At 38.0% G+C, this 12,469-nt stretch overlaps 1 protein-coding gene across 1 annotated transcript in view; it reads left to right on the top strand.

Moving 5' to 3' along the window:
- LOC109830725 (RNA-binding protein 8A-A-like) overlaps window positions 9,871-12,469 on the top strand; it is an 11,384-nt gene continuing 8,785 nt past the window's right edge. The window contains exons 1-2 of the mRNA XM_020398087.1: window positions 9,871-10,210; window positions 11,081-11,217. Of these exons, the coding sequence (XP_020253676.1) occupies window positions 9,985-10,210; window positions 11,081-11,217 (363 nt within the window). The 5' untranslated portion in view covers window positions 9,871-9,984. The remainder of the gene's footprint in view (window positions 10,211-11,080; window positions 11,218-12,469) is intronic.

Below are 12,469 nucleotides of genomic sequence, written 5' to 3'. Positions count from 1 at the left end.
CAATTGACTAATTTCGCAAGACAAAAGGATGTTGGAAAATCTGGAGCATAAGGAAACGAAAATACACAAGGATGATGGCCAAAAATATATACTGTATTCTGGTTTAGTTTTGTATTTATTATGGTGGTGTAGATATAGTGTTATGTATTTTGGTATGCTGGTTTCATAAGGCAAAAGACTCATTGTTTTAGAGGGTGTTTGGAAAAGCTTATTTTTTAAGCTTTTTAAGTTATGCTAATTTTTAGTGGCTTTCGGCTTTTTTGATAAAAATGCTAATAGTTTGAGTAGAATAGTAATTTGTTTGGTCAAACCTAACTTTTTTAAGTGAGCTTATAAATAGTTTTTTAAAAGCTGGGGTATACCAGCTTTTTAAAATGAGACTTATTAACTAACTTATTAGGCATTTTACCAAATAGATAGAAATAAAAAAACTAACTTAAAAGCTAGTTTGACAAAAAAAAAGTCTTGCCAAACAACCTCTTAGTTATGTACTTATTGTAAGACACAAGACTCATATGGCGGTATCTTTTATGTTGGATGTTTCTGGCAACAAATGACTAATATGGATGATTACCTCATACTTTCAGTTATCCTACTTTCATTGTATCTATAAAATTGAGGTTATGGTGTTGCATATAATGCTAATCATGTTAACATGTTGTATGTAAATATCATAGGTGATAGACAAGGAAAAATAAACTGCACTCTAGCCACAAAAAATTCTTCAGAATTTCAGAATCATGTTGAACAAAATTGAGATACCAACTTCAATTTCAGATTACATTCATGAATTTGGAATTATAAGATAACCCATTCAGTTTGGACTTAAAAGTCTCATCCAAATACAACATGACCAAATTTTCACAAATATTTCAAAATAAAACAAAAAAATACAAAACAAACACAAACCTAATACAAAAATCATTCCTATTTTATATGATGAATACTTCTCCCTCTCCTCTCTCTCTCTCTCTCTCTCTCTCTCTCTCTCTCTCTCTCTCTCTCTCTCTCTCTCAAAAGAATGCTTCATAGCTCCTTAGATCACTCTCTTTATCTCTTAATTTGTCTTCATTAGCCACAAATTTCTGCTCTCTAACCTTCAAATTAAGCTTCTTCTCCCTCTATTTCTCATCAAACATATGTAAACTCTCCCTATCTTCAAGCCTCAAATCTACTCTCATATCTTCCTTCTCATACAGCAACTTGTTAATCACAAATTAAGCTTGAGGAGGGAATAATTTATCTTTCCATTCAAAAACTTATATTTTGACCAATTCCATCCCCTATTGCTGGGGATCAGGGGATGAGTATTTCCTCCTCAGACTCCATGGACATCGCATCTTCCTCTGATCCACCTCCTGGTTTTGAGTTCAATAAGAAGCTCTCCAAGGTCCCAAAGAAGAAATCTTCAAGAGGTATCCAGATGATCCACCCTGTCCAGAAGCACATAGCGCTAATGAAAAGGAGCAAGCACCCAGGTAAATCTAAAAGTAAATCAGTTTCTTCAGCTTCTACTCAGCCTCTTCATTCCCTTAGCATAGAGCGTTTGGGAGAAATTTTAGTAAATTGTGGTATAAAGAACCGATTGACCCTCAGGGATTGAGAGATATCCAAATCATGGAGGAATATAGGGCCAACCCTTCCTAAGTAACATCTTACTCTTAGTTGTCTCTCCCCCTTTTCATTATGAAGTTTGGTTCATGGAACATCAGGTGGCTTAACCACCCCGCAAAGCGTAGATTGGTTAAGGATTATCTGAAGCTAGCTAAAGTCGACCTCGTTGGCCTGCAAGAGACCAAACTGAATTCCAGCAGACCCTCCACTCTTAAGTCCCTAAGGAGTGAGTCCATCTCTTCATGGATTTCATTAGATGCAGTTGAGTCTAGAGGAGGAGTTATTCTTGGTTGGAATGAAAACATCTTCTCTTGTTACTCTTCATCAATATGTATCTTCTCCGTGATAGCTTTTCTCACTCACTCCCAGTCAAATTGGTCCTTTGTTGTCACCTCGGTTTATGCTCCCTGTGATTCTGCTGATAGAGAGGTTTGCTGGTGGGATCTTAATAGAATCAGATCTTCTCTCTCTTCCTTGGGTGGTTTTTGGGATTTTAATATGACCATTTCTCTAGCTAAAAGAAGTGGTCGTTCAGGCTCTCTCAAGGATATCGAGACTTTCAAGAACCTCATTGCCTCTCTTCATCTCTCTGACCTTCCTTTGTGTGGGAGAAAATTTACGTGGTCAAACTGTAGAACTCCTCCAGTGCTCGCTAGGTTGGACAGATTTCTTGTGTCTTCTGAATTTGAATCTAAATTTCCTCTCCTTGTTTAGTTTGCATATCAATCCCCTTGTTCAGATCACTGTCCTATTATTCTAGACACAAACTCCCCTCAACCTTCCCCCCTCTTTAGATTTGAAAAATTCTAGCTATCTGATCCCTTCTTCATTCCTTTTATTTCAACCAGTTGGAGCTCTTTTTCCTCTCATGACAACTCTCCCCTCTCTCTTCCTTTTAAGCTGAAACTCATCAAGAGAAGAATTAAATGGTGGAAAAGAAAATGTCTTCGTTCCCATCATCTCCTCTACTCTTCCCTTGTGTCTCAGTTGGACTCCCTTAACATGTCTGAAGAAATCAGAGCTTTATCTCCCTCAGAAATCAATTTAAGAAGTGATTTGAAAGATCAAACTCTTGCCTTAGCCAATGCAGAAGAAATTAAATGGAAACAAAGGTCTAGAATCCAATGGTTAAGAGAGGGAGATAATAACACTAGTTTCTTCCACAACTTTTCTTCCCACGGAAGAAGGAAAAACTTTATCCCTTACCTCATAGATAATGATTCTATCATTTCTTTAGAGTCTGATATGAAAAGGCCCTTCTTTGACTTCTTCTCTAACCTCTTTCGCCAACCACCAGATGCCAGGTTATCAGTTGATTGGAACATCTTATATCCTTCTGCCCCCCTGACCTTTCCTCTTTAGACCTTCCCTTTTCTTCTAAGGAAATAAAAGCTGTAGTTTTTTATCTTCATCCAGAGAAATCTCCAGGTCCTGATGGTCTTCCTCTGCTTTTTTCCCAAACCTTCTGGAATTCTATAGAGGATGACTTCATAGCTTTTACACAAAATTTCTTTCTTCATCCCCAATCCATTCACAACATCAATTATTCATATATCTGCCTCATTCCCAAGAAAGAAGGTGTCTGCTCCCCTAAGAATTTTAGACCTATCAGGCTCATAAACAGCTCCTGCAAAATCATTTCAAAGATCATGGCTAAAAGACTTAGCAGGGTCATCCACCTCCTTGTTGATCCCTCTCAATCAGCCTTGCAAAAAGGTAAATCTTCCATTGATTCTATTCTGCTAGCCCACGAAATGATCAATTTCTGCTCTTCTAGTAAGAAGGAAGTATGTGCTATAAAAGTTGACTTTTTCAAAGCATTTGACTGTGTTAATTGGGACTTCCTTCTCTCCCTTCTTGAAGCAAGAGGCTTCAGTCAGAAATGATGTCTCTGGATCAAACACATCCTCTCTTCCTCCAAATCAACAGTTTTGGTAAATGGTTCTCCAACTAAGTTCTTCTCTTGTCATAGGGGTTTAAAACAATGGGATCCCCTTTCCCCCATGCTCTTTCTCCTGGTGGTTGATGTCTTAAATAAAATGATCCGGTCTAGTGTTGATTCTGGAGATCTGTCTAAACTTAAGTTGAAAGGCAAACTTAATAATATCAGGTCCCTTCAGTTTGCTGATGGCACGATCATCTTTTCTAAAGCTACTTCTGCGGATATGACTACTCTCAAAGCTATCCTCCTCATTTTTGCTCAAATCTCAGGTTTGCTTGTGAACTCTAATAAAACTCATCTCTACTACCTTGGTAGATCTCTCAGAAAGGCTACCCACCTTGCTAGACTTTTCAATTGCTCAGTGGGATCTTGACGCAGCGCGGAAGTTGTAACCTCGGAATCCACCAAGGGTGTTCTCTGAATCCACAAAGAACGATTTTCGAATCCACGAAGAGCTTCAAATCCATGAAGAAATATTAAGGAAAAACAAAATTTTATTAATCAAAAGTTATGCCTCTAGGGCTTACAAGACTCTTCTTAAATAGAAAAAGAAACAAGACTCCTACAATGACTCTAATTCCTACAAGAACTCTGAACTTACCAAAAATAGTAAAAATTCCTAAAATATTAAAACTCCTAAAAAGACTCCTTATGATTAGGAAAGTCCACCGGTCAAATCTGAGATCAAATCGGATTTGTTTCCTAAACAAAAACAGACTCCAACTTTATTACTAAAAATAAACTAAAGGCTGATTATTTTCGGATTTCAGCCAAATCTGGGTATAACTGATGAGATTATAAAAATATGACAATCTGGTTGGCTCCGTCTCGTCGAGATAGGTGATTTACATATATAATATGTCAGAATCCGCCTTCCGGATTGAAAGATATGATTGTTTCTTTGCGGAAGTATAAATCTATATTTAGCTCGTGAATGTCCGAATCATCCATTAAATTTTCGATTAAGCGTCCTACATCAGTCTCCCATTGTTGAAAGAAGCTCGTCCTCGAGCTTATATTTGCTTGAATAGTAGCTTCATCGATAAATATCTTTCTTAACCTGCATCGATCAGCATCTGCCTTGTACTTAGCATTGATTTTCTCCATCTGTTGTTTTACCTCTTCAGCTAGGACTTCTTCTGACTCAAATTCTTGAATAAATCTTTCACACACCATGTGTATGTGTCTTACAGCATGTGGATCTGCAATTGACTTGAAAAACTCCTCAAAATATGTTCTATGTTGCTTCTCATATTCTAGTGCTGAAAGTATCATCACCTTGAAATTATTAACAATCTTTGCTTCCAGAGAAGAGAATCCCGCGTCATACTCCATACACAATTCTTTCATCTCCTTTGTCTCTATCCCTCCACCAAGCAATTCACACATACCATCAATTGCATCACTCTCTATTTTATCTTTCTCCTCTATCAGGACAACATCAATATGTGCAATATCACTCTCAACCACTTTTAGAATATCATGCATATCATCCATCTTCACTATCATATCACCATCATGAATCTTATGCATATCAAGTGTTTGCTCCTTAGGAGGAATTTCGGTAGATACAGGTTCTTCTTTTACAACCAAATGATAGACCTCTTCAGATTGCTTCAAGTTTTCTGTTAAAGTCTCGTTGTTTGTCACTAAATGTTTCTTCTTCTCAGTAGCTTTTATCTTAAATGGCTCCTTTTCTGTAAGAGACTTGAGCACAATTCGACGTTCATCTTTCTTAAAGATATAAACATTGTCTCTGCTCCTATGGGTAGCTCCATTATTGAATTGCCATAGCCTACCTAAAAGCATATGACAAGTATCCATCTCGACAACATCACACAAAACCTCATCAGAATAAGTTCGACCAATAGAAAAAGATACCCAACACACTTCATCGTTCTGCACATCATTGTCCATGCTAATCCAGTCGACCATATAGAGAGGTGGGTGTTTCTCTATCTTCAGTCCTAACTTCTCCACCATACGCCGAGAGACAAGATTCTTGCTGCTGTGATGATCAATTATAATATTACAAATCTTCTGCATCACGGTGCATCTCGTACGAAAGATATTTTGCTCCGGAGATGGTTCTTCTTTCTTTATTGCTTCTTTACTACTCTTCTCAACTCTAATGTCTTGCTTAAGATCATTGTCCCTGTTGGATTTATCATATGGAGTCAGATCACGTCGTTGGCGACCATCAACGTGATTTTGAACTCCTACCGTGTTCAGACGCTCCACTGCCGACGCAAGTCGCTCTACGACAGTCTTCATCTGATTAAAACCGGTCTTCAGTACGTCGAACTTAGTTCGAAAAATATGGGCTTCATCACCTGCCATCGGATCGGAGGAACAAGGCTCTGATACCAATTGACGCAGCGCGGAAGTCGTAGCCTCGGAATCCACCAAGGGTGTTCTCTGAATCCACAAAGAACGATCTTCGAATTCACGAAGAAATATTAAGGAAAAATAAAATTTTATTAATCAAAAGTTATGCCTCTAGGGCTTACAAGACTCTTCTTAAATAGAAAAAGAAACAAGACTCCTACAAGAACTCTAATTCCTACAAGGACTCTGAACTTACCAAAAATAGTAAAAATTCCTAAAATATTAAAACTCCTAAAAAGACTCCTTATGATTAAGAAAGTCCACCGGTCAAATCTGAGATCAAATCGGATTTGTTTCCTAAACAAAAACAGACTCCAACTTTATTACTAAAAATAAACTAAAGGCTGATTATTTTCAGATTTCAGCCAAATCTGGGTATAACTGATGAGATTATAAAAATATGGCAATCTGGTTGGCTCCGTCTCGTCGAGATAGGCGATTTACACGTATAATATGTCAGAATCCGCCTTCCAGATTGAAAGATATGATTGTTTCTTTGCGGAAGTATAAATCTGTATTTAGCTCGTGAATGTCCGAATCATCCATTAAATTTTCGATTAAGCGTCCTACATCAGATCTTTACCTTTCTCCTATCTTGGTCTTCCTCTTAAAAAAGGATCTTTATCCAGAAGAGACTGACTACCTCTCCTTGATTCTTTCTCCAAAAAACTGTCTCTTTGGAAGAATAAATCCTTATCCATAGGGGGACGTCTTACATTGGTTAACTCAGTTCTTTCCTCAATCCCTCTTTATTACATCTCTTTCTTCAAATTCCCTCTGTGGCTGATTCAAGAAATTGGCAAAATCAGACGGAGCTTCCTATGGAATGGGAGTAAACTACCCTCTAAAATCAAGTGTCTGGTATCTTGGAACTCAGTCTGCAGACCGAAACAAGAAGGGGGGCTGGGTGTCATCAATCTCCAAGTCTTTAATCTCTCCCTTCTATCCAAATGGATCTGGAAAATCTTTGAGAGGGATTCATTTATTAGTAAAGTGATCTTCTCCCTGTACTCCAAGGATGACTCCAATCCAGTTGTGACCATATCCAGATCAAAATCATCTAACCTGCTCAAGGACTTAAGCTCTATGTACTCAGTTTTCCAATTCTTTGCTAGATGGATTGTAGGCAATGGAAAAACGTGTAGATTCTGGTATGATAAATGGTCTGGTTCTAACTCTTTGAGCAGTCTCTTCCCAAAGGCATTTTCTCTTGCTTTTTCCAAAGACAACAGCATCATATCCCAGGGCTCTCTCTTAAATCAAGTTTGGCAGTGGCACCCAATTCTTAGAAGAGGTATTTCCCCTGAAGAGCAGAGAGAAGTTCAGGACCTCCTCTCTTGCATTGATCCATTTGTTTGCAGTACCTCTCCATACCTGGATTCCTTATGGTGGTCTCTTAACACATCAGGAAAGTTTTCGGTAAAATCCCTATATTCAATTATTATTTTTGGAGGATGCTTATTCAGATTCTACAAGTTCATTTGGAAATCTCCCATCCCTCTGAAAGTTAAAGTTTGTTTTTGGCTAGTGTGCAAAACAAAAACTTAATACTAGGGCCAACTTAGTCTCTAAGGGATGGCAAGGTGACCCAATGTGTCCGTTCTGCAATTCAGAAGTGGAGAGCCAGGACCACTTATTTATCGCATGCCCTTTTGCGTCATCCATTTGGTCCACCCTCTTCCCTAGTATTGGTGTTGCCGCTTGGCCCCATTCCATGAATGATTTGATCCTCTTCAATGTGTCACCAGTCGTCAACAGATATATTAGTTGCATATGGAAGGTGGTGCTTCTATGCTGTTGTTGGTGGATTTGGAATAGCCGCAACTTACTCATTTTTAAAGATAGACAGCAAAATTTAGACCTCATTGCAGCTAATGTGGCTAGGTATACTCTCCTTTGGGCAGGTGCTCACGAAGACAGGTTGGCTAAAAGGATCCGAAGGGCAGCAATTAAGCTGCACTCTCCTTTGGGCAGGTGCTCACGAAGACAGGTTGGCTAAAAGGATCCGAAGGGCAGCAATTAAGCTGCAGTTTGATGAAATAGCAAAGAAGAAAGCTCAGGTTGGCTAAAAGGATCCGAAGGGCAGCAATTAAGCTGCAGTTTGATGAAATAGCAAAGAAGAAAGCTGCAGCTGATGTGGGAGATAACTTTTCTGCAGATTAGACCCTGTGCCGGCTTGGTCCTCCTTTTGGTCTTTCTTTTGAGTAGTAATCTTGAGGAGTAGCTTCTTTCTCAACTCTTTTTGGCTTATAAACTCCCTCATGTAATTTTATTGCTATCTGGTGATGTAATATCTTCTTAGTTAATTTAGCCTAGACAGGTGACTTTCAGTTTCTTTTCCTCTCTTTCTTTCTTTTCATCTTCTCTTGGCCTCCTTTTGGTGAGTTAGGATTGTAACTTCTATGCAAGTTTCTTGATATAAATATATATATAATGAGCTGGAAAGTTTTTCATGCTTTTTCAGTTCCAAAAAAAACTTATATTTTTACCTACTGCAATAGTTAGAGCAACTAAAAAAAACCTTTGCTTATAGTTTTCTTTGGTCCAAGCTGTTTCAAGAGAAGAGCTTAACTAACAGTAGCAAACCCTAGTTTCTTTCTCATTCACAATGCCAAGATTTGTTGAGGAGCTTAACGATCGAGTGGCTAATCGAGAGACTGCCTTCATGGTGAGACTCCTACAAAAAAGAGCTGATTAAAATGGTGAAAGAGTTACGTTAAATAAGAAGAGAAGGGGCAAAATAAAAGAGGGGAGGCTTAATTATAATTTTCATGAAGTTTAGGGGTGTAGAACTGTGTAACAGATCATGTGGAAGCACACATGGAAATATTCCCAAAACATTCTACCAGCTAATTACCAGAGAGTACTAACTTGCAATATTATAAAAACTTTGTGGGATTTAAGTGCAGGATCGCAAAACTTTAGGGTATTTTTAAATTTATTTATGCAAGGTTTGAAACTATGGGTCACTTCAAGTGCAAGCAAACCATGGGGCATTTAACAGCGACTTAGGCTCTGTTTGGCAAAACTAGCTGAAAGCTACGAGATTATAGCTGAAAGCTGTTAAGCTAGCTGAAAGCTGTGAAATTGTAGCTGAAAGCTGTTAGCTGTGTAGCTAGCTGATTGACTAGAGCTGTTTGGTAAAAGTAGCTGTACAACTAGCTTAAATTTGTTAAATGACTAAAAAAGACATGCAATATTATTGATATAAAATTAGAATTATTAGGGGCAAAAACGGAAGAAAAAAATTGGCAGCTCATTCCAAAGACAAACGCTACTTGAGATAGCTTTCCAAAAGCTACTTGCAAAAGTCACAATCTCCAAAATAATCTCCTCCTATTTTTGGTCACCAAACAGCTCTACTAGCTTATTGACCAAGTCAATAAGACACAAGCTCTTAGATAAGACACTTTTTTTTGTTGCCAAACAGTACCTTAGACGGTGATAAACAGGGCCCAAAACATTCTACCAGCTAATTACCAGAGAGTACTAAGGGGCTGTTTGGTTCCCTATTTTTGAGTAAAATGCTCTCTTGAAAGCCTGTCAAAAGTACCAAAAATGTCACTTTTTGGCAGGCTTTCAACCAAAATCGTCTCTAAAAAAAGAAGATTTTGGCTAAAAGCCTGCTAAAAAGTGACACTTTGAACATGATTTTAAGAGAATCTTTTCCTCAAAAATAGGGAACCAAACAACCCCTAACTTGCAATATTATAAAAACTTTGTGGGATTTAAGTGAGGGATCCCAAAACTTTAGGATATTTTTAAATTTATTTATGCAAGGTTTGAAACTAGGGGTCACTTCAAGTGCAAGCAAACCGTGGGGCATTTAATAGCGACTTAGACGGTGATAAACGGGGCCCCGCATCCAGGGGATGAAGGGGCCCACCCCCACCTTTCTAATAAAATTCCCATAAACCCTAACCTCCTTTTAACCCCCAAAAAGCTCAAAATCCCTTCACATCCTCCACCGCAGAAGGAAAACAAAAGACCGAAAGGGGGGAGAAAAAGAAGAAGAAGAAGAAGAAGAAGAAGAAGAATTCATGGCGACGAACGGAGTCGACGTCGATGTAGTCGATTTCGAGCCCGACGAGGACGATCTAATGGACGAGGACGCCGGCGCTGACGTGGACGCCGGCTCAACCGTCCCCAGGCTGAGATCCGCCATCGCTCCCGCCGCCGGCGATCTCTCCGGTGGGCCCAAGAAGACGAAAGGGAGGGGTTTTAGAGACGCGCTTGGTTCCGATGGCGGGCCCGGTCCTCTTCGATGTATGCTAATTTAGGGTTTGTTTATTGTTCTTGCCGGTCAATTTTAAATGCTTGATGCTTTTGAGTAGGTTTGGGGTTTTGGTCGTGAGAGTAAGGTGGGTTGATTTTGATGCAATAGACACGCAGTCTTCGTGAAACTGCTAGAAAAATTCCGTATTTGGGTGGATTGGGTAGAAAGCAAGAGACTTTATAGGGAGGTGTGCTTGATTTTATTGAGATAGGTTTAGTTCTATTGAGATGGATGCTGCCTGCACTTTGATTGATGTTGACGGGGATGTTGTTCTACCACGTACATTCAAATTAGATTGCATTGGATTAGAAATTATGGAAGTAAGACTTGTGACCTTATTTTTGCTTTGTGCTAAAAATTTTGCTGCTGGAAGTACACTCACTTGATATTAATAATTAAAGAGGATCGAAGGGAGGGTTTTTTCTTCTTCTTTTGGTGGTTGGGGGTTGAAGGAGGAGAAAATCGAACTTGGTGGGATAGTGCTGGTAAAGGAGTTTGCAACATTGATTGTTGGGAGTGAGCAAATTAATGCATTGATATGGTCAATGTATGCTATGTAGCAGCAACTATGTCATGTGTGTTATATTAATACGAAATACTAATATAATAACAAAATTCATTATTATTCATCAAGTTTGATTAAATTCTTTACTAGATTCTCTTCTTTAATACCCATGTATGATTCTTATTTAGATGTTTTAAGTTTTGTTATTCATTAAAAAAAATAAAAACTAGGAGTCTGGCCTCAGTTCCATGACTTCAAGTTTGCAGTGTAATCCAATAATTAATCCACCGAAAATTTTTAATTTCAGCTTTATTGCTGTAGTTTCTTACTAATTTTATCTTCTTGGTTTATGTAGCGATTGAGGGATGGATTGTTTTGGTTACTGGAGTTCATGAAGAGGCACAAGAAGATGACCTCCACAACGCTTTTCGTGAGTTTGGGCAGATAAAAAATTTGCATTTAAATCTGGATCGCCGTACTGGATTTGTTAAGGTGAGCTAGCTACTTCCATTCTGATTATTTATTTGAGACAATCATGCATTATGTAGCAGAATGTGTTACTCTGTGGTTTTGATCATTTCCCATGGCTTTCTGTCCTCTATAATCTTCAGTGGAAACCCAGAAGCTGAACACTCTATGCTTCATGTCATTTCTTTGGCTTGGTTCTTACTCAAATGTATTTTTTTATTGTTGCATTTCCTAGTTCCAGTTGGACATAAAGTCAAGTGAAAACAAGTTCTGTTAAAATATGGAACTGTAATTATATCAATTTATAAGTAGGTTTTAATCCCTAGAAACAACCTTTAATAAGGGTCATTCTATAGAAACTATATTTTATTTTCAATTTATATATAAACCACCTTTAGAGGGCTTTTTGTTGCAATCAATCACCTAACCCCGCTTTCACTTATTTTTTTCGTTAATTGATCCCATCTAACCTCCAGTAAGGGTCATCTTTCTAATATACTGGGTACTTGACAACTAATTATTATAGCAAAACCGAAAAAATTGAGTCCAAGTGGTTGATTGCAATAAAAAATGGTTTAAATGTGGTTTATGTATAAATTAACAATCAAAGGTGGTTTCTGTAGAATGACCTTGTTTTGAATGTTTTTTTTTTTTTTGGGGGGGGGGGGGGGCAACCTTGTTATGGCAAATCAATAGAAACGCAAATATTGACAAAATAAGGCAACAATAAGATAGCTCAGATTTACTTTGTTCTGCACCAATGGCCACACCACGGACAAAATATTTAAATCCATTAAAGAGTTTTAATGAGTACAAAGGTGGAAAGTATCCCACAATCCCAACCCCCAAGCATACCCATGTGTTAGCTACATGACATTCCATTACATTTTTCCTTCACTATTTTATTCATTTATTTCGTAGATTACTAGAATGTTTATTATTGTAAACATCAGGCATGTAAGGTATAACAAGGAAACAAATATTGATATAAACTAACATTATACAACAAGTTTTATCTCTTCAGATGGCTTAGCAATATCAATTATTTGGAAAGTATGCAGAAGGTTTGATATTTGACTTTCTATAATTATGACACAAATAAAAGGAATGTTAGACCAAAGGTAGTGTGTGTAACATACACATTTACTTTATCGTTTCCTTCCATTCCCTTGGGCAAGGTTTGCGTCTTCAAGGTTAATTGTAGTTAGTATATCTAATTACTTATCCTTTTTGTCCTTTTTTTGGGTGTGTGTGTGTGTGTGTGGGGTGGGGGGGG

Source organism: Asparagus officinalis, chromosome 2 (genome assembly GCF_001876935.1).
Source record: "Asparagus officinalis chromosome 2, Aspof.V1, whole genome shotgun sequence".
Taxonomy (NCBI): Eukaryota; Viridiplantae; Streptophyta; class Magnoliopsida; order Asparagales; family Asparagaceae; genus Asparagus; species Asparagus officinalis.
Note: the sequence above shows the minus strand (reverse complement) of the source record. Positions and strands in the feature narration are given on the sequence as shown.